Genomic DNA, 27,461 nt, shown 5'->3' on the forward strand with positions numbered 1-27,461 from the left:
GCGGTGGAGTCAGGATTTGAACCCAGGCATATCCGGCTCCAGAGTCTCTGCTGGGAACTTCCGAGCCTAGTAAATCCTGTTGGGAGTCATCAAAATATGTTGTTTTATTTTTTTACTGTATTACTCTTCCTCACCACCACCACCAGTGGGCTCATAGTGACGGCATCCCGATCCCTGCTCTTGCAGCACTGTTAGCACCAGCTGAGAGTGTTACAGACTTTGTATGTTTTAACATACCCGGCAGCTGTGGTTCATGGGGACTTTTCTCTCTTTTACATGTGAAGAAACAGGCTGTGAGGCGTGATGTGACTGGAGGCAGATCACAGAGCTACGTAGTGTTCCAGGCAGAATTTGAAGTCAGGTCTGCCGGACTCCAGATGTCAGAGTTGGAAGGTGTCTGAGAGGTCCTGAGTCCAGCAGCCTCACTGGATGGGTGGGCAGATGGAGGCCAGACATTGCCTCTGCCAGCAGCCAGAGGCAGGGTCTCCTGGCTTTCCTCTCCAGAGGAAAGGGCTACTGCTCTTTCCTCAGGGTTGTCCGAGCATGCGCGCATCACCACGCCCTTTGCTTGGTCCTCTTGGAGAGGTTTGAGGTCCACTTACTTTGTTGTTGTTCAGTCTAAGTCATGTTCCACTGTTTGTGACCCTATGAACTGCAGCACTTACTTACTGCCTTATTTAAAAATACCTAAGGGTGGTGGTCATGGTTTAACGGGGTTGACTTAAAAAACTCTGTCCCCGAATCCCCCAGTTCTGGGTTCACTAATTTGAAGCTTGACACACTCTGTATTCATAATGGATTTTCCCCCCCATGAAGCAAAAAAAAAATTTTTTTTACCCACCCTCCCCAACTTCCTGCTGATCTGAAGCGAATATTTATCACGTATTTAATGAGTAATCTGAGTCTTGGCTTGGTGAGGCTGTACCAGGACATAGTTTATGGCTGATCTGGTTTTAACTCGCTCCAGGCGGTTTTCCCTGGAGTTTTCTGTAAAATCATAAACCTGGAGAGAGAATTTTTGTGGAATCCAGTCACATGACTCGCTCTTTTGTAAATTGAGAGATTAACTGTGTGACGGTAAAGAACTGAGATGCAGTTCTTTTTTCAAAAGAAAACAAGCAGAGAGCATTTGTGTACCTGGAGGAGTGGGTCCTCTCCTGAAGGTGGGGAATGTCACTCACCACGGTCACCCCTCTGGGCCTTGGCGCAGCATGGCGCTGGGTTTGGGAATGTGAACTTGAAATTGGAGCATCTGGATTGGAGGCTGGGCTGAGGCTCTTCCTAGCCGTCCCAGCACCCTGCAAACTCTGGGTCCTCGCCTGGGCTGTGGGGGTGAACGTGGTCCCTACCGCTCAGGGGTGGTCATGGAGATGAGACGGTGCACGTGATGTCCGCACCCCGGGCTGGCATACAGCAGGTGCTCAGTAGATGCTGGACACTAGGGACTGCTGGTGCTATCCCCCTCGAGGCCCTTCATGCTGGACTAATAACCCAGGCTGACGCTCTGCGGAGTAAAGGCCTTGCTCTAAGTGTGAGGCTGAGGAGCTCCATTTGTCCTCCCGACAGCCTGTGAGGTGGCCACTTGTATCACTCCCATTTTGCAGAAGAAAGCACTGAGGCGCTGAGAGGTCAAGTCACTTGGCCAGGGTGCAGCAGCTACCAAGTGGCAGGGCTTGTGCCCACCCCCGCCCCCTTGCCTGACTCCCAGTGTCCAACACCCCTGCTGCTGGGGCCCTTCTTCATGGTTCAGTCTTAGAGCCTGAGGGCTTTTTGACTGCTGGGCCTGGGGAGGGAAACTGGGCTTCACCTTGCTTAGCTCAGGTCTCAGCTGACCCTCCCTGGGTGCTGGCATCAGCCCCCGAACTGGTCTTAATCCCTGCGTATCACCCCCTCCAGCAGCCCCATTTACAGACTGAATCCTTGTAGTTTCTCTGCAACTGTCTTATAAATGAAAAATTATTTCAGTATGAAAAGTAAGAAAGCCAAAACAAAAACTAATAATCTTGCTGGGCCTGACCCCAGGAACAGCCTCATGCTTTTTGATGCAACCTTAGAATTTTCTGTGATCCAGCCCAGCTGAGCAAATAGAATTTACACTCATTAAGCAGCCAGGAACTATTCTAGATCCTTTAGGTCCAGGTAGGGACTGAGAGTTCCCAATATGGTGGCATCCAGCACCCTGGGATGAGAATGAGGCTTGTGGTCTAGGGGTGAGTCCCACACGACAGCCCAGGGGAGGCTGTTGCCTGTCCTCTCTGAACCAGGACTCCCTGCTTCTTCTGAGGCCCATGAGTCAGGCCTCAGGGGTGGAAGTGGATTCACCTTTTACTCTCAGTCGTCTGCACGCAGTCCACGGCTGACAGAGTTTCTCAGCAGCTGCAATGGTGCATTTATTTTTAAACCTTCATTTATTGAGCAACTACTGCATGCTGGCTCCACCCTGGGCACTTTCCAAATGCTATCTCAGGAGATCTTTGTCACTCCCAATAGCTCTAGGTCTTGGAGCATTCTCTCTTCCACCACGGTTCCCAGAGCATCATCATCTCTTCTCTGGAAGATGACAGTGGCCTCTGTGTTGGGCTCCCTGCCTCCGTACTGTAACCAGTTGCTGCTTTCAGAGGTGCACGTGCCTTCTGAGCAGCCTATGAGCCTTAGAGTAAATCTGAAACTCCTCAGCCTGGTTTACAGGTGCTCAGTAGTTACCAGCTGCTGGTGGCAAGGACAAAGTCGATGATGGTGATGCTGGTGGTGATGATGGTGATGCTGGTGGTGGTGATGCCAGTGATGGTGCCAGTGATGCTGGTGGTGATGATGATGATGGTGGATATGATGAAGTCAGTAAAAGGACCCTGCTCCAGTCTGCATGGCTGCCCACCAGAGAGAAGGAGAAACTTGCATAAAACAGAGACAGCCTGTGCTGGTTCCATTCCCAGGAAGCCTGATGTATTCTTGACACATGTTTTCAGATAGCAAGGGCTTGGGGAAGAGCAGAAAGACATGCATGGTAACCTAGAGGAATAAAGACATCAGTCATTTCCTGTGGATTTCTCTAATAGTTGGAAATCTGGCCAGTCAGTGAGGGGCCTGCCTGCCTCAGCCTCTGGGTTCTGGCCTGGGGTCCGGTCAGGTGCTTCCTGTGTGAGCCTGGCCATGTCAGTGGGCTGGTCCCTTCCTCCAGAAGTGGAGGCCCTCAGAGAAGGCTGTAGCCCCACAAGATTCAGAGACCCAGGCTTTCCAGCTGGGCCAGATGGCACCCTTCTGCTGGCTCGCTGGCACCCAGCTTGTGTTAACGCCATTTGCATTAGATTTTGCATTCCCGCTATTGAATGGGAGTGCTCTTTGCCCTGTTTCAGCATCCTTCCCACAGGAAAGTCCTTCCCAACTCTGTCATCTCAGTGGATCCTGTTGTCAAAGATACTCAGGGAACTCAAGCCTTTCTCTTCTGAGCAAGTCTCCTAGTTGATAACTATAAACTGAGTGTGAAGTAAATAATCACGGTCTGCCTCCCCCACTGTTCTTGTTGCTGTTGTGTCTGCAGTAATTATCTTGGTACCCACCACATAGTAGGCACTTAATGGGTAGTATTTTGGTGCATGAGTAAGGAGCCATGTCTGATTCATCATAGTGTCAGTCCCCCCAAGGCCTTGCTCAGAATCACACATGTAGTCTGAACTCTATAAATATCTATTGAAAAATGGTATCAGCCTCCTGGGTTCAGTTCTTTTAACTCAGAGTCTTCTCAAGCAGCCTCCACTCCATCGCTCAAGCTTCGGATCCTTAAAGCACTCAGTTAGTGGCTTTAAGTAACCGTGTTCAGTTGGGAAAATAAATAGAAAATAAAACCACATACCACATGGTAGAAACATATCACTGATTGTGATCTAAGAAGCAGGGTCTAATTAGGGAATTTATATCATATTTAGTTCCCTGGGAATGGAATCCTCTTTTAACTTGCAGAGCTTGTTGTTCAACGCTGATACAGTCACCCTTAATGGGTGTTTTTCAGAAACACCTCGTGAGTAAAAGTGGGGACTACCTGTGTTTGAGTTGGAGCCCAGTGGTTGGATAGGAAAATAGTTCATCTACATTGTTTAGGACCAGGCTTGATTCATCAGTTCTAGAGATGAAGGGCCAAGTATGTAGAGGAAATGACCATGGACTTAGGTGAGAAGACCTGTGTGAGCCCTGCCCAAGCCTTGGGCCAGCTGTGTGACCTTGGGCAAGTCACTTGGCCCCCCTGGGTGCTTGGTTAATTCTTGGTCAAAGGGGCATAAACTGCATTGTCTTCTTCATGGGGTTATTTGGAGGATTCAGTGCGATGGGACAATCTGTAAAGTGATAGGCTGATGATTAATATTCTCATCAGCAGACGAATGCAATTCCATTTTTCTTGGCCCAAGATTTTTAAAATCTTTCCTGATTCTTCCTTTTTTTCATGTCTCGTATCCAGTTTATCAGCAAGTCCTGTTGGTTCTACCTTTTCATATATTCAGAACTGAGAATGCCTCCTCAGTTCCCATGCTCCCACAACCTCGTTCCAGCCACCTTCATCTATTACCTGGATTGTTACAGTAACCTCCTTACCAACCTCCTGCCTGCCTCCATCCTTGAACCTCCCGCCTGCCTCCATCCTTGCCCCGTGGTCTGTTCTCAATAGAGCAACCACAGTGATTTTTTAAAAAATGGAAGTCAAATTATATGACTCTGCCCAAACCTTCCAGTGGCTCCGCGGAGTAAAAGCCAAAGCCTTCAGTGGCTGTGAGGCTCTACACAGCTGACCTTCTCTCATCCTCGCTTGATCTGCCCTAGACACGCTGGCATCCTGTCTGTGCATTGAGTACACCACGCACACACCTGCCCTTTGGTCTTCCCACTGGCCATTCCTCTTTTCCCAGTCACCGCGTGGCCAACCCCCTCACCTTCCATTGTTTTCCCAGTGACACCTACTCTGATCCACTTACTTCAAATTGCAGCCCACAGCTCTTCCCTTGGCCCAGCATTCTGATTACCCCCCTCCCCTTTAGTGTAATTACACTTGATTATACGTGAGTATGGGCTTCCCCGGTGGCTCAGCGTTGAAGAATCCACTTGCAATGCTGGAGTCACAGGAGATACAGCTTTGATCCCTGGGTCAGGAAGATCCCCTGGAGGAGGGCATGGCAACCCACTCCAGTATTCTTGCCTGGAAAATCCCATGGACAGAGGAGCCTGGCAGGCTACAGTCCATAGGGTTGTAGAGAGTCTGACATGACTGAAGCCACTTAGCATGCACACACACACACACACACACACACACACACTCTAGAGTATGGGGCTTCCCAGGTGGCGCTAGTGGTTAAGAATCTGCCTGCCAGTACAGGAGGGCAAGAAATGTAGGTTCGATATCTGGGTTGGGAAGATCCTCCAGTATTCTTGCCTGGATAATCCCATGGACAGAGAAGCCTGGTCGGCTACAGTCTATAGAGTTGCAAAGAGTCAGACACGACTGAGTAACTACCACACATACTTGATTGTGATCACCGTGAGGCAGGGAAATAATAACAGATTCAACCATATTTGCCTAGAACAGTGTCTGGAACATAGAAGGAGCTCAGTAAATACTTGTGAGGTGAGCAAACACCTTTCTCCTGACTTGAGTCATGTGACTCACTGGGACAAAAGTTCAAGTTAGATTTGAGGGATCCATTGGTGGTTGGAAAGGAAAGAGATATGTAAATGGGGCTTGAGTTGTTTCAGACCCACTTGTCCTCCTGTCCTCAGTAAATTGTAGGGGACATAGAGTCATCCTCTGGGCAGGTCCTGAGGCTCTGGTAGGTTCTTCTCAAAGGTTTGGTGCCTCCTGCAGGCCTCCAGGTCAAGCGCACTTGATTTCACTCACTGCTGAGGCTGAGCTTCTTCCTGCAGGGTCAGTTGTACCAGTTGGTAATTTAAAACAATTTTTATGTGCAAACTAAAGTACACAGACATATTTTGGACCAATATGCATTTGGTGCTTGTGAATATAACAGTCACGTGACTTAGTAAGAAAGATGAGACTTCAGAAGGATTTGAACAATCAGGGGGCGTCCCTTCCTCCCCCAGATTCGTGTCCACTCTTCCCTTCCAAGGATGGAAGGAAGCTAAGAAGCAGTGAACACTGAGGGTATGGAATTGTCCACCAGTGGGTTTGAGGTTGTCCATCCAAAGCTGAGCATTGTACGTGACACATAGTAGGCTTTCAAGAAATATGTGTTGAGTGAATAAAGGATTGATTATTTAAGATCTATTGTCATAGCTTGCTGCTGCTGCTAAGTCACATCAGTTGTGTCCGACTCTGTGCAACCCCATAGAGGCAGCCCACCAGGCTCCTCCGTCCCTGGGATTTTCCAGGCAAGAACACTGGAGTGGGTTGCCATTGCCTTCTCCAATGCATGAAAGTGAAAAGTGAAAGTGAAGTCGCTCAGTTGTGTCCAACTCTTAGAGACCCAATGGACTGCAGCCCACCAGGCTCCTCCGTCCATGGGATTTTCCAGGCAAGACCCATGTATAATTGCCAGTGCAATTTATCATTCATTGAAGCAACCTCAGTATCAGAGAAAGTGAAAGTGAAAGTTACTCAGTCGTGTCCGACTCTTTGCCACCCCATGGACTGTATAGTCCATGGAATTCTCCAGGCCAGAATACTGGAGTGGTTAGCCTTTCCCTTCTCCAGGGGATCTTCCCAACCCAGGGATCGAACCCAGGTCTCTGGCATTGCGGGTGGGTTCTTTACCAGCTGATCTGTATTACCTGAGAAATAGTAATTAATGGATTCAACCATATTTGCTGAATATTTGGCTTGTGCCAAGCCCTTAGCTGGTTGCTAGAGACACAACCACATGTGGGATGTGGTCTTTATCCAGGAGGGGTCTGGGGCAGCACAGGCTCTCCGGGAATGGTGGTCCCCGTCCCGTAGAGCTGGCGAAAGGCACTGGTGGTCGTGTGTTAGCCGTGTTGGGAGAACAATGAACAGGACTAATCAGATCTGCTGGGGGGATGGGGAGTCATTTAAGTCTCCAGGGAGGAAGCAATTTTCGAGTTGCAGTGGGGGAGGGAAAAGGCAAGATCTTAATTATACCACCACGGAAATGTGCTGTCTCAGGTCTGTCCTGGGCTTGACCGCTGACGCGCCATCTTGGAGATGCCCACTCCATTTTCTCGGAGCTCCAGGGCCACGAGCCCTCACATTTCCAGTGGCCCCTCGGCCCCCCTGAGCCTCTGGCTCTGCTCTCTTATCGCAGAAAGGCATTTCATTCTTCCAGATCAGGCAGCCAGGACCCAAGGAGCTGTTTTCCTCCATTGTGCAAGCATGACAAATCATTAATTTTTGATTGATTTGCTTAGAATTATGGGCGCCCCAGCATTCTTTCCGCCGCTGAACAGCTGTATAACAAATGAATATATCAGTGTGCACAAAAGATCGGCGATCTAAGAGAAGCAATTACATTGGCCACCCTCCCCCACTCTCACCCCTTCCTGGGCAATGAAGGGAGGAAATTTTTACCAGAAATTCCTCAAGTGGCTTTAAAAAAAAATGCCTTTTTATAATTGAATTAAATCTTTATCTCTTCATCTTTTGCAGCAGATTTCCAAACACACACCAGTTCCCCACGTGCTTGCTTGGGTTCCATCCATCCAGGAAGAATCTTTAATAATGAAATTTCAACTCATGAATTAAAACCAAAATGGAAAAAAGGAAAAAAAAAAAGGAGCAAATTCAACCCCTCCTTTTTGCTTTTTTTTTTTTTTTCGGTTGCTGCTATTCCTTTAAGATTTTGGAACCGTACCAGTGCACTAAATGTGACCTCCATAACTTTTAAATTAAGAATTTATGCTGGCTTGAAATTTATGAAATATTTCAGCATGAAAGAAAGCCTTTTTCCCTCAGGAAAATTGAGCAATAAATCACAGCACTGTGGATTTACTGCCCTGGAGCCAGCGAGAGATAGGATTTTTTTTTTTTTTGCTTCATTCTGAAAAAAAAAAAAAAAAAAAATGTAATCATATAAGACAGCTTAGCTGCTATCCTCCCACTCTCTAGAATTTTTAATTTCAGCTGTTTCTGCTTGGATTTATTTCCAATATTCCTGCTCGGCTTTTCAATTTCCTCAGTTATTAAATTTTAATTCAGTGCATTAGCATTTAAATTAAAAAAGGGTTTATTTTATCGAAATCGTTGGCCAGCCCCCATCCCGTAGCACACGAATTGCCTGTTTCTGCCATTTGCACAAAATGTGAAATGCAGCTAATGTCTTACAACTTACATTTGCACAAATTTAGAAATAAAATTTCTGGGTTAGGAATAATATTTTCTTTCCAAGAAAATCCTTAATAAGAGAATGGAAAAGAACAACTCAACGTTCATTTGGGAGGGAAGAGGAGGGTCGGATGAAACCAAAAATAGCCTTGGCCAGGCCCTGAGAAGAAGCTGGTGTGGTAAGGAGTGGGTGGGGCTGTGCCCTTGTGGGGAGCTGCTGGGGGGGCTGGGTTTGTGTACCTTTACCCCCACCTGCGTAAGAGGAGGAAGGTCTCTCGTGAGCCCACTCCCCCATCATATTTCATTTACCCTTGAGAGGTCTGGTTAGGTTTGCGTCAACTCCACGTAGAGCGTCAGAGATGAAAGGAGGTGCGATGATCTGATTGAACTCTTGTGCCTCCTGTCCCTGTTTTTACCTATGAGAACCTCAGGTCCAGGGAAAGGAAAGAGCATGCCCAAGGTTGAAGGTGAGACCCAGACAGAGCCAGGCGGAAGCTGCCTCTTTAGGCGCACATGGTCCAGTGGTGGCATCAGCAGTAGAGTTTCCATTTCTCCACGTACCTGGCCTCTGTTTAGTACTTTACCAGCATCACTGTATTCACTGTCACTCTGACCAGCCCTTTGGAGAAAGCCTTAGGGCTGTGGGGTCTGGTAGATGCTTATGACCTTCTGTCTTGCAGCCGAGGATTCAGATCAGGCCCCTGGACAGGCTGGGAAGACATGTGGCTTGGTCCAGGACTGATTCTGCCTCTTGCCCATCTGCTCTGTACTCTTATACAAGTCACTCTGTTTTTCTATGCCTCGGTTTCTTGGGCCCAATAAATGGTACCCTTTATAGCTATATCTAGGGTTGTTAATGATTATTATTATTATTACAGCTGGGCTCACACTAAGTAGTTTTATGTATATAGCGTATTTATCATGTTTAAGTCTCCCTCCAGTCCCAAGCAAATAGACCCTAGTGTTGGCATGTTGCCATTTTGCAGATGAAGAAACTGAGGCCTAGAGAGTGCAGATGACTTGCCAAGGATTGTACAGCTCAAAAATGGCAGACCCAGGACTTGAATTCATACCCTCTGACTCTAAGCCCTGTGCTCTTAAACTTGGTTCAAATTGAGAATCAGATCAGATTACACTGGGTAATCTGTGAGTTTGTGGTTTGGGTCAAATTGAATGAAATTGCTGGTAGTAGACCATTTGGGCCCAGGAAAATGGCAATATCAACTTAATTCAAACAGTAAGACTTGCTTTGAGATATTTGTGAGGACACAGACAAAGCCAGCCTGGCACCTTAGGGATCTCGGCAACTGAGAATCGGTGTCCTCAGCACTGTGGCTGGTGGGGGTGGGAGGCCCATAGAGGCTGCCCCATTAAAGTAGTCTGGTTCAGTTTGGTTCAATTTAGTTGCTAAGTCATGTCTGACTCTTTGTGACCCCATGAACTGCAGCACACCAGGCTTCCCTGTCCTTCACCATCCCCCACAGTTTGTATAAACTCATGTCCATTGAGTCGGTGATGCCATCCAACCACTTCATCCTCTGTTGTTCTCTTCTCTTGCCTTCAGTCTTTCCCAGCATCAGGGTCTTTTGCAGTGAGTCTGCTCTTCACATCAGGTGGCCAAAGTATTGGAGCTTCGGGTGGGTCTGGACTCAGGCCCAAAGGCTGAGATTGAGAGAGGCTGTGGTATTGACACACGCTCTCTTGAGCATCTCTCACTTGTGGTCCATGGTCCATCTCTATCACCTTTCCATATCTGCTTCTCATATCTGCCAATAAACAGACATTTCCCACCCTGCAGGGATGCGCTCTTCCCTCCAGTTATCCCATCCCATCTAGGCTTCTACAGAAAGATTTGCTTGGACAGCTCTTTGAACATTTTTAGCACTTCGTCTTAGTTTGATAAAAATGAGTGGAAAACGAAAATGTATGTAGGTACCAGTGATGAGAAGTTCAAATATCATGAACACAATAAAAGGGAAAATGGGAATGCACATGGAGATGGGCAGCTGTGCCAAAGAGAGACTCATTTCTCTGCCCAGTTGCATGTTCAAAACACTTGAACTGGTCAACTTTGTGTGAAATTATGTGTGAAGGAGAAGGACAAAAAATATATATATAACATTAAAGATGGGTATGAAATTCTATAAATACACATGTAGTTGAGTCTGAAAGGTGCGCCGGAGGTTTTACTGTGTTCAAGCTCTCTGGGGGCAGAATTTCCACCCCTACCACTTTCGCCTTTTCTGATATGAGCATTCAAACAACTCCTTGCATTCGTTTTCCTTACAAGTTTGAGGAATGCAAGATGTCGGAAAGAGGCTGTAATTGATCCTGTTCTTTTGCTCCCAGTGAAATTATTTGCAAACCATCTTCTGCTTTCTTGTTTCTTCCATGGAAATAATACACTGGTGTCCCATTAGCTTCTCCCTGCCAAGCCTTGTGTTTCTGCCTCCTTGTTTGTGACCCCCTTCACCTGTCCGTTTCCTTCCTGTGGGCAGTGGGGGCTGTGTACACTCACCCCATTTCCCGGTTGGCTCTCTTGAGTGTTGGAGGGAGATAAAATATTCCAGAGCCGAGGAAGGTGGGCATTGGAATGACCCACACCTGGGCTTGTAGCTGTGGGATATTGGATGAAAGTGAAAGTCAGAGTCATTCAGTTGTGTCTGACTCTTTGCAATCCCATGGACTATATAAAGTCCATGGAATTCTCCAGTCCAGAATACTGGAGTGGGTAGCCTTTCCATTCTCTAGGGGATCTTCCCAACCAAGGGATTGAATCCTGGTCTCCCACATTGTAGGCAGATTCTTTACTAGCTGAGCCACAAGGAATGTTGGATAAATGACTTAAATTCTTTGACCCTCGGTGCCTCACCTATAAAATGGGGAGACTGTGTATGTGTGTTGGGGAACCTGTCCAGAGGATTAAATGAGAGGCATTCAGTGCCCACACGTTAGTGCTGGGTGGGAAGTTGGCTGGGGGAGTGAGTCTTGGTACCCACAGGGGACTGGGTGGGGAAGTAGACAAGAGGGGGTGGTGGGGACTGTGGCTAACCAGGTATGTCCACTCAAGCTGATTGGTCACGTGGGACTGCATGCTGCTTTTAGAAGCTGAACATCTGGCTTTGGGGGGGATGAAATCCCTTTATTTTTATATATTGACTGTTTAAATCAAAGTCCACCATCTGGTTTTGCCAGTTTGCAGCTTCTCAGAGGCACTGATTAACAGGTAGCTGCTGCTGTTTTTAAGTCCTCAGTCCTTTATTTGCAACCCTGAATGTCAAAAAGCTTGGAAATGAAAAGATGTTTTCTAACTGGTGAGGTGACAGAACTTGACCAGAAGGGGGAGAGGCTGGGTGCCGGCTTCATGTCACCCATGTGCTGACTGCATATGTTTCACTGCAGAAATACCAACCTGCCTGAGCACCGGGTGCTCCCCAGGCCTTCCAGGGTTGTTGCAAAATATAGAACACATGCAACACATAACCATTCTAAAACTGGAAAGATTCTGAATTTGGAAACACATGTGCACTTGAGTTTTGAACTTGCATTATTCCAGCTGTGGTTACTATTATCATAAATGTTCCCCCAAAGCTGGGCCATGCATCTCCAACTGGGGGTGTTGGAGAACCCATGGCCTTAGTTTTTCCCATGTCCATGGCCTTAGCATTGAGGTCTCCCCAGCATGGGCCTGGGTGTCACTGGGATCGCTGGGTATTTGTCACTCACTCCTCATGAGACTTCAGGCAACTCCCTTCTCTTTTAGGGCCTCAGTCTCTCTGTCTGAACTAGAATTTCATGATTTCTGAAGATTTCATTTGGTTAGCCTTATCTCCCCACCTCCCACCCCCCAAATAAAAGCGATTACAAACCAGCATTCTCTTGCCTCCCTGTGCTTGCAGGGTTGGGGGACAGCCTGTTTTAACATAATAGGATTTTCCCCCTCCAGTTGGTAGGAATAAATCTGCGGCTACTGTTTTATTGGAAATCCCAGCTGAAAATAAAAATGGTGCAATTCAATCTCAGATTTAGCTGGTTACTTACTTTTCACCGAGTCCCAGGAGCTCTGTGGTTGCTGGGTTTATGTTGGCAGTGGGTGCTCGGCTGGATTTAAAGGGCCAAGCAGATTGGTGGTGGAGGGTGGGGTCGGGGGATGGCTGTCCTGACCTCCTCTTGCCACTGGGGGCAGATTTTTCCAGCCTGGAGGAATGGAGCAGGGGTGGTGGCCCGCTCACCCCTCTGAAAGCAGGTGTTTGAGCGGGAGCCTGGTAGGGTACGGTGGGTAGCCTCTGTGTCTTCCTCTTGGCTGATGTAGGTGTTCTGGATTTCCTTTGCAGGCTGACGGAGCCAGTGCGGCTGGAAGGAAAAGCGCGGCAAGCAGGTATGCCCCCCCCCCCCCTTACCCCTCGCCGCGCTCCCCTTTCCTTCATCCCTGGTCGCTTGGCTAACAACCACCTCTGTCTGGTCATCACCTACCACCTGAAAGAATGGATGGTCCAGGCCAGCCCCCTTTGCTGAGAAGTAGCCATACTTCCCTGGAGGACATGGAGCTATGAGTAGCACTTCCCAGCCCTCCTGGTGCCCTCTGTGGGCACCTGTGACTGGAATCTAAGGATGACTCAGTGCTGAACTGGCCTTGGCTGCTCAAGTTAGCGGAGACTTGGGGGTGAAGTGCAAGACTGGGCAGGAGGACCTGGGGTTGAATCCCATCTCGACTGCCTCATCGTGAACTCCAAGGGTGCCCAGGCCAGTCTGGAATTCATTGGCCTGACTTCGGTCCTGTGCTCCTCCCCTAACCCTGTCCCTCCAAATCAGGAGGGTGGAATGTTCTGCTTAGCCAGACCTCACCCTTGGAGCTGGCAAGGGATGGCGGAAGGGTGGTCCCCAAAGGAGAGCGGGAATGTTGTGACTGAAGACAGGGGGAAAGCAACCCTGGACAGGCCTGTGGAGTAGACGTCTACCACCAGGGGTGCTGGCAGACACTCACTTGCTATAAACGTTGGTGCTGTTCCATTGGATAGAGCAGCTGGAGTGGCCAGATGACCTTTATTTAGGGCATTGATGGCAAGAAGAAGGCAAGGGACAGCCTAGAGAGAAGGCTTCCCAGGCCACATCCACAAAATGTAGGACAGGCTCTAGGATTACCTACTGGAGCTGGGTGTGCCAAGCACAGGAGTATGCCCTTCAGCTCATGGAACACTGGTTCTTTAAATGTTAATAGATTTTTATGGGGTGGGGGGAAGGGTTCTTTGGCCAAATAATTTGACGAGTCAAAGTCTGCAGATTTCTTTGCTGTGGAACTTTCCAAAGCATTTCACATGCTAGGGTGCTTGCTTGAGAGCATCGGAGAGAGAGAGAGGAGAATGACATGTTTCTCAAACTTACTTAACTGTGGCATGCTTTTATTGAAGTCTGTCCCATGGAGCTAGTGTTCCTTGTAATGTGCTTTGGGAAACCATGGGAGCAGAAGGGGAGGGTGCTCAGCTCTGTGTTTCAGGGAGATCACCCTGGCCCCCATTTGCAGGATGGATTGGAGACGGCTCGAAAGGAGGCACTGACACCAGGCTGGAGATCAGTGTAACCCACCCAAGCCAGCATGGCCTGGCTTCCACCCACCTCCCCGGTCTTCTCGTACGTCTCCTCCTTGCTCGGTCTGTTTGAGCTACCCTGACCCTCTAACTCTGTAAACCAGGGGTTGCCCATCTTTACCTATAAAGGGTCAGATAGTCCTTCACACTCCACAGGCCATAGGTCACTGTGGCGCGTCTGCCAGCATAATCCAGAAACAGCCACAGATGATAACGGAAATACGCGAGTGGCCAGAGTGTGCCGGCTCCTGGCCTGAGAGTCTTTGCAACTGCTGTTCCTTTGCCTGGGATGTTCTTTTCCCCAGTCTTTCTATGACCCTTTCACCCTCTAGGTCTCAACCCCATCCTCCCCTCTGAGACGCCTTCTCTGAGCCCCTCCAGCCCCACCTGTGGCCTGTGTCGCTTGTGGCCTGTTTACGCTCTTCACTTACTCCTCGTATTTGTGTGCTTTTCTCTGCTTCTCAAGTGCCAGCTCCAGAGGCCACTTCTGTCTTGTTCAGTGCTCTGGGCTGATCCCCAGCCAGCACTCAGTGAGTGTTTATGGGATGGGTACCCTGAATGAGGTGGGAGAAGCTGGGATAGTGTAGGGGCAGGGAGTGCGGGCTAGATTGAAGGGCTGAACAGTCGAGCTTGGGCTTGGAAATCCAGACAGTGACTCATGTAGCCAGTGGCTGCCCAGCGCCCTTGTATTTCTCTTCTGGGCCCCTGACATGAGAATCTTGTGTAAGTACAGTGTATGAGGCTGTGGCTTGTGGGGTAGCGAGAGTCCCTAAACTGCCAGTGCCTGGAAATGCTTCCTAGATCTGAATGTCAGGACTGAAAGGGGCCTTGGGCTTTGTCTAGTCACTCCCTTCACTGAACGCATGGGGAGAGAAGACCCCGCTCAGGGTCATGTGCTGAGTGAGTGGCAGTATCAGGCCTTGGCCCTCCCTAAGCTGGTGCTCTGTCCACTTATTGATGCTGTACTCAAGTGAGGGTCTAGCCAGCTGCCCCCACCGCCCTCTCTTGTTCATTGAACACCTGCTAGGTTAGACCCAGTACTCTGTGCTATGGACTCAGATGGATTAGATGCTAATTTATCCATCCAACAGACATTTGGGCACCTGCTCCGTGGCAGGCACTATTCAAAGTGCTGGGTCTGCAGCAGCGAACACATTTCCCTTCTTTCCTCATCACTTGTGTGTGTGTGTGGCCCTTGCCCTCACTCTCTAATGCACGAATCTCTCCCAGGCCACCATCTCTGCCTAGTGACCCAAGAACAGCAGATGGGTTTCCCCACAGTGCTGACAGGCACCTGAAGCTCTATATTGTGTCTTATCGGCCCAAGGCTGAAGTGACAGGGAGAAGAGTGCTGAGATCAGCTAGAGATGCCTGGCCTGGTCAGGGGAGGTGGGAGGTGGCCTGTGTGCCATCTGTTTGTTCTCCCTGATTAACCTATATCTGCATACACTTAGTGATGGAGCCCCCTGTTACTACCACAGTGCCAGAGTATATACCAGAAAGAGTCAGCCCAGACCTTACTGCATGACTTGCAATGCAGAGAAAAAATTCTAAAAATAACTACCATTTAGTCAGGCTCTGAGCTAAGTGATTTACATTTATTAAACAATATAGTCTTTATGAGGCTTCCCTGGTAGCTCAGCTTGTAAAGAATCTGCATGCAATGCAGGAGACCCTGTGGCTCGATTCCTGGTTTGGGAAGATCTCCTGGAGAAGAGATAGTCTATACCCACTCCAGTATTCTTGGGCTTCCCTGGTGGCTCAGAGGGTAAAGAATCTGCCTGCAATGAGGGAGACCTGTGTTTGATCCCTGGGTCGGGAAGATCCCCTGGAAGAGGGAATGGCTGCCCACTCCAGTGTTCTCGACTGGAGAATCCCATGGACAGAGGAGCCTGGCGGGCTATAGTCCATGGGGTTGCAAAGACTCAGACACGACTGAGCAACTAAACATAGCACAGCCCATAATCTTTATCACAGTTCTGTGAAGGATGATCTTATTATTCCCACTTTACTACCGAAGCTGCTGAGGCCTGGAGAGGTATGTACACAGTTGGAAGTGAGCGGCACAGCCAGGGTGCCTACCCGGGTCTGACTCTTCTGACGCAGATGCCTCACCACCATGCCCTCCTGCTGCTGTAGGAAGTGATCAGTTTACCGAGTTTAGAGGAGCCTGTGAGGGGACCAGGGCTGGGCCGTCGGCTGGGGTCTTGTCCAGAAGGCGGGGCCTCAGAAGGAGTTTATATTGATTCTGTCATTAAAGCTAATACAGCATCTTTGAAAGACCAGAGCAGTGTTATTGTTGAGTGACCCAGCAATCAGTGTGAGAAGTGAGTTCTGCATTAAACGTCCAGAGAACATTAACATAGCCCTAAGCTGATGCCGCTGGTGAATTTGACTCTTGGACAGAGGAGCCTGGTGGGCTACAGTCCATGGGGTTACAAAGATAGTCAGGAATGACTGAGCCCAGATATTGGGTTAGATTGGCCAGATGGGGTTAAGAGTCTTGGATGCTTTGTGGAGCATTAGACTCATGCAGTCCTGGCTTCAGATGGAGAGACTAAAGCCCGAGGCTCCCCGAAGTCAAGAGTGAGGCTGGATGGTCCTGGTTGGGACTAACCTTGAAGGACCTGTGACTCTCTGACCTCCGCTCCAAGCTGTGCCATGCACGCTGTGTTATCACACCAGGGTCTGCTTTCGTCCCAGCGCCTTCCTTTTGGCCCAGAACACCTCATGTTGTTCCTTCTCCAGAGGGCCTCTGGCTAAACCCCAAAAGCAACAGCATGGGCTGCTAAGGAATTAGTGTTAAATTGAGGGGGACAAGGAGAGGTGGTGTTTCTGATCCTAGGAGACGACTGCCGGTGCTTTGGTTTACTTCCCTGTAACCCAGCCTGGGTCGGTTTTACAAGACCAGTGATCTCAGCACTTGAGGTTAATGCTAACCTGGTGTGCAGGTTACAGATCACGTAGCCCAATGCATTTAAACCTCATTTATTCTAAGAGACGTGGAGGGCTATGGGGCCTTAACTGTAGAAAATTCTAACATTCTGAATGGAGTTTTCATAGTCAAATAAATGTAGCTTCAGCCTTGCTGTAATAAAGAATTAGGGCCCCCCCTTTTTTTTTGTCAGTTGAAGGTTTTTAGTGTTGGAAGGACTTTATCGATAATCTGGTCCAGCCCTTTCATCTGGAGATAAGGCAGGCCAGGGATAGAGGTGGTGAGGGACTCGTTTGTTTGCCATGTGTACCAGTTGCCTAACAAGTGATCCAGGCCGTATAGACAGGGAGACTGGGGTGGAGGAGAAGGTGATAAGACCAAGGCTCATTCATTCATTCCACAAACACTTACTGAGTGCCTGCTAAGTGCTAGGGTCTGACCTTAGTGCTGTAAATACAGTGGCGAACAAAACAGAAATCCCTGGTCTTGTGGAGCTCACATTCTTGTGGGAATGGAGGAGACATAAATACTGAAACTACATCGCCTATCATATGGTAAGAAGTGCTTTGGGGGAAGGGCAGAGAGGGAGATTGGGAAAGTCAGAAGGAGTATTGCATCAACAATAAGGTGACATTTGAACAGAGATTTGAAGGAAATGAGGGACTGAGTCAAACAGTCATTTGGGGAAGTGCATTCTAGGCAGAGAGGACAGTAGGTGCAAAGGCCCTGGGGCAGGAGTGTGCATAATGTGTTGGAGCAACCACAGGGAGACTGATATGGCTCACAGGGCCTTGGAGACTTTTGTCAGGACTTTGGCCTTTACCCTGTGTGAAACGGGGAACCATTGGGGGTTTTGAGCAGAGGAGTGACATGATTTGGTTTTAAAAGGATCATTCTGTCTGCCAGAAGAATAAACTGCAAGGGGCAAGATGTTAAAGAGGTACTGCCAAAAGCTCAGGACAGGCAGGACCTTAGACAGTAGGCTTGGAGGGGAGTTTCTGAAAGGCCGTGTTTTTCAGGCCTGAGGAATTTGTTTCAGCAAAGCATTTTGTGAGTCCTGCATTCAAAATGCACAGCCTTCTGCTTGGTCCTGGGAGAGCCCCAGAGTGGAACAGGATGGTCCCTGTGGCTCCCACTTGGCATGCCTGGTCTGTGGGGCATCTCACTCACCCCCTCTCTGAGCCCACACTGCCTGGGTTCAGATCCTGGCACCACCTACTGTCTGGTTGTATGACCTTAGGCTAGTTACGTGACCTCAGTGTCCTCATCTGTAAAATGGGGGGTTATATTCATACTGCCCTCATAGTGGTGTGGATGAGGATTACTAATGATGATATGTAGGGACTTCCCTGGTGGTCCAGTGGCTAAGACTCCATGCTCCTAATGCAGGGGGCCTGAGTTTGATCCCTGGTCAGGGGAACAGATCCCACATGCCACAGCTAAAAGATGCTGCATGCCACAACTTAAAAAGAAAAAAAGATCCTGTATGCCGCAAGAAAGCCCTGGCACAGGCAAATAATTTTTTTGTAAGTGGTACTATACCCTTAGCCCAGCGCCTGGTCTGTAGCAGATGTTCGGTAAACGCTTGTTTTTATTGCTACCGTAACTGCAGTGCTGGATTCCATTCCCAGGAGGAGGGGACAGTGGGTGGCAGTTGACTTCTCATAGAGCCTGGACATCAGAGGGAGCCTGGAGGTGGGGATAACTAGGGGGGTGGAACTTGTGTTTGAGGGCCCTCCACGATTCACTTCCTGTGTCCTGCAGTTTGCATATCTCAAGTGACCCTCCCGGGGTCCCTCTGAGGCACCAGTTGGCATCTCTCCTTCTCACAGGGCCTGAGAACTAGACTTGTTCATGGTCAACCAAATAATCAGATGGCTTTGGGCCTCGCTGAGTCTTGTCCTTATTTAAGCCAAGGTTTCCCCCTCGATGGACAGTTAAATCTCATAACCACATGTGTATGGCTGTGTAATTGTTTTCAAATAATAGCTTCTTTTTGTTTAGCATTTTTGGCTTTCAGCAGGAAAATTAAAGTAGCCCTGAACAAATTAACCTTATTTGCACAAAATTCCATAGTACCAGTAGGCCTGATGCTGGTCAGTGACCAGGATGGTATTAGCAGAATGAATTATATGAGAACCAGCTCTGGGTATGTTTTAGTCAAGCGCCGTCTTCATCTTGGGGGCTTCCCTGGTGGCTCAGATGGTAAAGCGTCTGTCTGCAATGCGGGAGACCCAGGTTCGATCCCTGGGTGGGGAAGATTCCCTGGAGAAGGAAATGGCAACCCACTCCAGAATCCTTGCCTGGAGAATCCCATGGACAGAGGAGCCTGGTCGGCTACAGTCCGTGGGGTCGCAAAGAGTCAGACATGACTGAGTGACTTCACTTTCACTTTTCAATCTTGACTGAAGTTTTCTGTTCCTGTAATTGGAACTCATTTGATTTCCAGAAATGTATGTTCTCACCCTACCAAACTTGGGACCAGGGTTTGGCTATAAAAATCATAAATTGCAGGCTGGCTGTAAGAGTTCATCTACTTCCTCCAAGGGGCTCCTTGCTTTTCCTGGTGGGCAGAGTTTACTCTGCTTAATCAGTTACTAACTGCACAAATAAGGCAGATGCTGGAAAATTCAGACATCCTTAGGATTGTCCTCTGGAGATGGCCACAGAAATGCAAACTGCAAGTCATATATATCAAAAATGGTGAATCCTTTTTCCAAATGGCCCTGTGGTTCTCAAGCTTGGGGTGGTCCAGCAATGGGAAGTGATTGGGGTCTCTTGGGAACCCGGACTTTGTCTAACCACCCAGCTCGAGTTTCCCATCTGTGCTCCTTAAGCATATTTAAGAAAGTTCTCATGAAGCTGCAGTTGCCAGTACAGAGCATCTGGAAGTCTTGTCTTGTCCTGAAGAAACTCAGTCTTGAGAATGGAACCAGGATGATATGACCGGGTTGCTTCTCAAAAACTCCCCCTGTTTTAAAATTTATTTGATGGTGCCAGGTCTTAGTTGTGGCAATTGGGATCTAGTTCCCTGACCAGGGACCGAACCCGGGCTCCTGCATTGGGAGTACGGAGTCTAAGCCCCTGGATCGCCAGGGAAGTCCCTCGAACCCTTTAATGACAAAAGCCCTCAATCTGAGAAAGCAACCCTGGAAATATCCACAGCCTCCCTGTTTATATCGTTCTCCTCACCCTCGGCTTCCGCCTCCTCCAGGTTTCACGCAAACCACGATGGTTAAGAGCGTGGGTGCATCACACCCACCACCTTGATCACACCACCTTCCCATCCTGCGGTGAGCCTGTCCACGTGTGTGCCCACCCCTCCCTCCTCTTCACTGCAGATGTATGCAGGGGCCCCTACCCTCCATTCCTTTGGTTTTCACAGGAGCTAAGCATTCCTCTCCTGCCTTCATTTATGAGTTCTCCACCTGTGACCTAAGAGTTCCTCTTTTCCACAGTTGGACCACACTTTTCATGTTTTGCCTGACAAGCACTTGGTAGAGACAGAAGAGAACTAAGAGTTACTGAGCTCCACTAGGTGTCTGGTGCCGTGCTGGGTGCCTTATGAACATCTCTGTGCTTTAATCTTCTAAACCCTTCGAGGTTAGTGCTTACACATCAGGAAAGAGACGTGTGTGCAGGTTAGGAAGCTTGGCAACAGCCCGCACACCTAGTTTATCATCTTCAAACCCCTTGGGGAGACTGGATTGTGTATTGAGGAGTCTCGTTTGTGTATCCGGGGGCAGCACACCTCTGGACAGTGAGGGGCCAGGCTTGGGTGTTCATAGTAGGGCGCATGGATGGAGCTGGCTGTGCATTCCAGATCCCAGACAAGGTCATCAGCTGATCTGGTGGATGGAGAGCAGAGGGGTGGAGGCCAGATGTAGTGCCAGGATGGGGCAAGCACGGTGGAGGGATGGCAGAGCTTTCTAAGCAGCTGGGCAGCTCCCGGCATCAGTTGTCAAGGTGGGCAGTAGAGAAGGGGTGTGGTCCTGTCGGGAGGCCTCTTTACATTTCATGCCAAGGTGAATGGCCAGGGGTGTTGGGCATCAGTGATCGAGGCTAAGTCACAACCTCAATAGGAAGTAACATTGATGGGAGAAGGAGTGTAGTCTCTGTTTATACAGCCAGTGTGAGAGCCTAGGTATAGCCTCACTCTTCAGGTTGAGTCACCTGCTCCCTGGGGTCTGTGTAGGACACCATGGGTGCCCTGGAAGGTACAGGACACTGGGCATAGGCTCCTATGTGGCCTCCCCTTCCCCACCTGCCTGTCGAGGGCATTCTAAGTGCATGAGAATTCCTGAGTCTGCAGAGTCCCAAAAGTTGTGTAGGGAGAGTCATAGCACGGCCGGTCTTTAGAGAGCAGTGCTCATTGCTAGCTGATACGTGTCATACCGTGGACTGACCCATTGGAAAACACAGTCAGCGCCTCTGTGTAAGATACTGTTAATAGCAACTCTTATTACTGACCTGGGCCAACCTTCCATGTGCCATGACTCCCTTGAAAGAAGCTTCCAGCTTTCCCCGGAGGGCCCCACCTGCTAAATGTTGGAGTTTGTGACTTGACAGCCGTTGCTCAAGACTCCTTCTCTTCTCTATTTTAAGTTTAAATTAACCAGGGAATTAACTCTTAATATTTAAGTCTTCACACTGTCTTTCCGAGCTGCGGTATTACCCAGCGTTGTGGCTGACTGACAGCCATACATTGAAGAAAATTAAGTGCCTAAAAATTAATTCAGACTAATGATATATTTATGCATTGTAGGATATTTTGAATTTCTAGACTGTTAAGAGTTGTTTAATAGGTTAATAGTTTTTAATCTATTAATCTAATCTTTCCTACTTGACTATTTATTAAAATATTTCAGTGATTCATGACAGAAGTGGATAATTCTGAGGGTTATTAAGGCAAGGGTGATGCCATGAAGATTTGGATCACGGGTGGAATAGTAAATATAGCTGCCTCGATACTGGGGCTTGCAGCAACTGGGGTTTTGCTGTAGGTTCTTTCTCTTTTGGCCCTTCCAGGTTCATAGTGAGCCTGTGACCTTTATCCTCATGATTTCTGTTCTTGTGGCTGAAAACAGGAAACTTTTTACATTCAAAGGACAAGTGTGAACACATCCGCCCTTCTGGGGCACATCAAGGAGAGCTGAAGGTCAGCGCTGAACAGAGCCCAAGCACCTTTCTCTGTGGCAGAGATGGGCCCTCCATTTCTTTGTTTTCTTGCATTTCCGTGTTTTCTGTTTTTAGCGTTGAGCATGTGCCTGTTCGGCCAAGATACTAAGGATACGGTAGGAGACAAGGAAATGCACATGTTCCCCATCTCTTGGAGCTTCCGGTCATTCAGTCTTGTGTTTCTTCATTCATTCAACAAGTGTTTTTATTATTTTCTCTAGGAATAAAAAAAGCAGAAATCATCCAGATGATGTTTTAAAAAAGTCCAAGGATTGGAGTCAGACAGACCTGGTTAATCCTGCTTCTGTCACTAGAAAGCTGTGTGACCATGAGAAAGTCACTCTGTTTCTCTGATCCTTGGTTTTTTTTTATTTGTGAAACAAAATGACCTGCCGCATAAGGCATTGTGACGAGCAAGGAGATAGTACTTGCGTACGGCCTGCAGCAGCGCCTTGCCCCCGGCCCCTGCTAGCCGCCTGGTGTGTCCTGGCTGCCCTGTGATTGTATCATTGCATCAGCATCTCCTCCACTCTGCATGCTGGCGTTCTTACATCTGGCTGCTTACTGCTTGCATCATTGCTGACATCTGCCAGGGTCCAGGTACAGGGGTACAGAAAGCAGTGGCGTAGAGCCACAGGGAACTGGCAGTGAGACTCGGACCCGGACCCTGTTAGAAGCAGAGGGGGCATTCCTAGAGCCACTGGTCTGAGGCTGCAGGCTCCTTTGTGGGTATCACCCTGAGACTTCAGTGCCCTACCCCTGCCCAATGGCCTGAATCTGCCAGTGGAAGATATAATAGTGACCCTGCATCTTCAGGGGCTGGTGTCATTTTGTAATACCAGATCATCACCCTGTCCACCTTGAACTTGCATGTTGTATCAGTTCAGTTCAGTTGCTCAGTCGTGTCCGACTCTCTGCGACCCCATGAACCGCAGCACTTCAGGCCTCCCTGTCCATCACCAACTCCCGGAGTCTACCCAAGCCCATGTCCATCAAGTCGGTGATGCCATCCAACCATCTCATCCTCTGTCGTCCCCTTCTTCTCCTGCATCAGGGTCTTTTCAAATGAGTCAGCGCTTCACATCAGGTGGCCAAAGTATTGGAGCTTCAGCTTCAGCATCAGTCCTTCCAATGAATATTCAGGACTGATTTCCTTTATCAATAGTATCTCAAAACTGGAGGAGAAAAAAAGTCATGGTGTCAGAGCATTGCTAAGGCTGCCCTTTTGGCATTTCAGAAAGTAGGTAGAGCTTGTTGCATTCAAGAAAACTTCCATCCGAAAGGATGAAGATAAGACTATGCCAGTTCAGGAAGAAGCTTCACTTATTCAGAACTTTGGCTCCAATGAAACATCTCCAGCTCGTGTTCTCCCAAGGGCCAGATGGGTGGGACGTTGCTGCCTTCAGTTCTGGGTGTCAGCTGAAGCAGTCCAGACATCGACAATTCTTTTGAGGGGTGGGGAGAGGGAGACACCTCAAAGGCCATGCTGCATTGACCTTTGCAAGGTTCATTCTTGGCTCCTTAGGTGAGCAGGCGTTGACTGATTGCCTCGCCCATACCAGGCAGCACTGCGGGTGACAGCAGACTGAGGAGACGGTGCCCGGTGTCCTCTTGCAGCTCTCGTTCTAGCCTGGGAGATATTGAAGAGGACGAGTGGTAACGAGTGTTAAATGAGTGCAGGGGAAATACTGAGCAGGACACATAGGGCAGGGAAGGGATGTGGATGTTTGAGTGAGGACCTGGAGGAGGGGAGAACTGGCCAGGGGCATCTGTGGACCGGGGAGAGTATTCAGAAAGAGCGAAGAGCAGATGCAAAGGCTTGAGGCAGGAGCCTGCCCCACCTGCTTGGGACTGGGAGGAGGCTCCTCTTGCCCCCAGGGGAGGAAACGGGAGGGACAAGGTTAGCAGATGAAGTCAGTGGGCACGTGAGGCATGTCTCAGAGCCCTGAGGGTTGAAGCAAGGACTCTGGCTGCTACTCTGGGTGAGATTCAGAACCGTAAGTAGGTTTTGAGCCAAGGAGTGACGTGAGCTGGCCCGGCCAGGACAGGAACAGGGAGATGGGCTATGAGAATATTACAGCAAGACAAGAGAGAGGGGAAGGCAGCTTGATGAGAGTGGTGCCGGTGGGCTGGTAAGCAGTGGTCGGCTTCTGGACATGTTCTGAAGGTGGGGTTGATAGGATTTGCGGGTAGACTGATGAGTAGGCAGTGAGAGGGAAGAGACAAGGATGGTCCCAGAGTGGTGGAATTGTACTAACTGACATGGAGAAAACTGCCGTTAACCAATGCCTGTGTCCTTGGCTGCAGGGTTTAGCTGGAAGAGCACTGGGATTGGAGTCAGGAGAATTTCCTGACTTGGGGGAACGGGCACAGCTGCAGTTCAGTTTGGACCTGTAAACAGGGGTACCTGCCTGTTAGGCATCCAGGTGGAGCTGTCCACCGGGCAGTTCAGGCAGGTCTGGAGCTCAGGGAGGTCCAGGCTACAGATAGGATTTGCAGTTCATCATCACATAGTTCATATGTAAAAGCACGAATCTAGGTGCAGTCATGCAGGAAGTGAGTATGAGTGAAAATAGAAGAGGCTTTCCAACTTATCCTTGGGACAGGCTGACATGGAAAGGTTGGGTTGGTGAAGGGGAATCCCCAGAAGAAAGAGGAGTGGCTAGAAGGTGAGAGGCCCACAGGAAGGCCCAGAGCATAGCAAGTAAAGAGTTGGAGGAGAAGAGTGGGGAGCTCATTAAAGGCTGCAGAAAGAGATGAATTCAGTCAGGACCGAGTAGGGACTGTTGGACCTAGGAGCTTGGAGGTCCTGGGAGGCCTTGGAAAGAACTGCTCTGGTGGAATGGGGGTGGAGGGCAGGAACCTCACTGGACCTGGAAAGCATTGCTGAGGAGGAGCCTCCCAATATCTACAAATAATAGTCATTTGTGCTCCAATTATTGGTAGGTGGGCAGCTGGGTAGAACTGGAGGACTAGGTCAGTGGTCAGCCTATGCAGCAGGGTACACACAGCCCCTGACATCATGGCTGGATGTGTGTTAATTCATTTAACACCGCTTGCATCCATGCATTCATAGAGAGTGTTGTGTTTAAGCGCAGCTTGAGGCCAGTTAACCCTCTTTCGCAATGAGTGGAGTCTTTTAATGAGGTTTTATTCTAGAGAGAGTTAACCAAGTCATTACTTACACACTGTGATTAGAGATCCCTCCCCACCAGCTTTAGCATTATTTCAGTGGCTAAAGTACCAGAGGAAATAAGCGGTGGCCTTTGGTGAAGGTGGAGTGGCCCTGAGGCTGAGCCTTGCGGCAGAGATAGGAGACATGCACACCTGTGGGGCAGAGGTCTGGCCTCCACCAGGGCCTTAGACATCTCAGACTCCAGCTCACTTATCATCAGATGGGAAAACTGAATCGAGTAGGGGCAGGACAGAAGTCCAGTGTACTGAGGACTTCTCATGACCCCTGAGACTTGCTAGAATTTTAAGTGCTAGCATTTGTGGTGGGATGATGTAGAAACTCCACCCAGAAAGAACTTTGGTTGACTCCTGGGCATCTGGCATCGCTGGGACTCTCCCTTCAACGTGGCCAGAAATGGCATTTGTCTCTGGGCCTCCAGTCCACTGAGAAGTTGTTTGGTGGCTCTCTTGGACTGCAGGGCTCAGCGGGAACGACTCTAGGACAGAAGTTGCAAGAATTGGTCTCAGATTCATTGCTGGAGGTTGTGTGTCCTTGGGCACACCATTCATTATGCATCGTGTTGATGAGTCTGTCCTGTGCAGCAGGCCCCAGGCTGGGGCTGGATGTGGAGTGGGGAGGAATAGATATGGGCCCTGCCCTCTGCTCTGGCTCCCTGTCTGGCCACAGGGCGCTCGTGAGCGCCAGATGTGATGGGGTGGATATGAGCAGCGAACCATCTGCTAAGACCCAGAGGAAGCGGTTTGTTTCTGAAACCTCCCCGGGCAGGCATGTGGGCACATTGACTGACCAGATCAGACCCGGCCATGGGGATAAGTAAGAACAAAGCAAAAGAAAACTTTGGGACTGACGGAAGCCACGGGTTTGCAAAGTTAACTGCTTTGGGAATGTTTCTTCTAATTTAGTCACATGTAGTGTATTAGTTTGGAGAAGGAAATGGCAACCCACTCCAGTATTCTTGCCTGGAGAATCCCAGGGACGGGGGAGCCTGGTGGGCTGCCGTCTGTGGGGTCACACAGAGTCGGACACGACTGAAGTGACTTAGCAGCAGCAGCAGCAGTGTATTAGTTTCCTGTAGCTGCTGTAACAAATACCACAAACTGAGTAGCTTAATACAAGAGAAATTCGATCTCTCACTGTTCTGGAGGCCAGAAGTCTGAAACCAGGTCTACACCAGGGTTGCACACCGTCTGGAGGTTCTGGGGGCAGATCTACTCTTTGCCTCTCCAACTTCAGGTGACTGCAGCATCCCTTGGCTTGTGGCCACATCTGTCCAATCAGTGGTTCTCCTGCCTTCTCATCTGTATTGCCCCCTCTTCTGTCTGTCAGATCCCACCCGTGTCTCTTATAAGGGCACTTGTCATTGCACGTAGAGCCCACCCAGAGAATCCAGGACAGTCTTGTCTCAAGATCCTGAAATGAATTACATCTGCAAAGAGCCCTCTCCCAAATGAGTTCACATTCACAGATTCCGGGGATTAGGTCATGGGTCTACCTTTTGGCTTCCCCAGTGACTCAGACAGTAAAGAATCTGCCTGCAGCAGGAGACCTGGGTTCGATCCTTGAGGTGGGAAGATCCCCTAGAGCCCCATGCACAGAGGAGCCTGGTGGGCTACAGTCCATGGGGTTACAAAGAACGGGACACCACTGAACGACTCACACTTTCTGTCTTTTGGAGGGGCCACCATTTACCCATTCCCCCCTCCACCACCACCACTAAAAGCAAAGTTGTAGGTATCACAGACAGAGAAAGTGGTGTTCCTGGAGGCCTACTCACCACCATCCTTGTAATTCAGGCCCCATGGGTGCTTTTGGGCCATCGCTCTGAAACCCCAAGGCCTTCAAGGATCACACTTTGAGAACCATTGCTTTAGTGAAAGGCCAGGTCCCTTAGGGAATTCCTTGGGCAGGGACCCGCTTGGTCTGGCTCCTATCCTGGCATTCTGGCCTGAGCTAGTGACCACAGACAGCATGTACTTACTGAGAAATATCCTTTTAGTGCCTGACTTTAGATTTTATGTTGAAGTGTGAGTTGGGTTAAATATAAAATTCATAGCATATCTTGAGCAACTATTTTGTAGTTATCTATATATAAATCTATTTTACAGTGACACAAATAGAATAGATTATGGAGTGTCAGCATGTAGATAGATTCCAAGTGCTTTTTCACTAATATACCTAATGATTCGTGCTGAGAATATCCAAGGGCTCCACTGTACATTTAAATGGATATAATTAAAATAATGAGCTCTATTTTAAAAAATGATATATGAAAAAATTTTTTTAAAGAAGTTT

General features: G+C 48.9%; 1 protein-coding gene across 29 annotated transcripts in view; it reads left to right on the top strand.

Annotated features, from left to right (window-relative positions):
• Nucleotides 1-27,461, top strand: part of ZNF618 (zinc finger protein 618) — a 204,755-nt gene that overhangs the window by 98,664 nt on the left and 78,630 nt on the right. For 27 of the 29 annotated variants that reach the window (XM_055579422.1, XM_055579441.1, XM_055579413.1 and 24 more), the window contains one exon: nt 12,610-12,653. In XM_055579422.1, the coding sequence (XP_055435397.1) occupies nt 12,610-12,653 (44 nt within the window). Of the gene's footprint in view, nt 1-12,609; nt 12,654-23,860; nt 23,956-24,026; nt 24,106-27,461 lie in introns of those variants that run through there. The other 2 variants (XM_055579442.1, XM_055579423.1) reach the window with 2 other exon arrangements.

Source organism: Bubalus kerabau, chromosome 4, assembly GCF_029407905.1.
Source record: "Bubalus kerabau isolate K-KA32 ecotype Philippines breed swamp buffalo chromosome 4, PCC_UOA_SB_1v2, whole genome shotgun sequence".
Taxonomy (NCBI): Eukaryota; Metazoa; Chordata; class Mammalia; order Artiodactyla; family Bovidae; genus Bubalus; species Bubalus kerabau.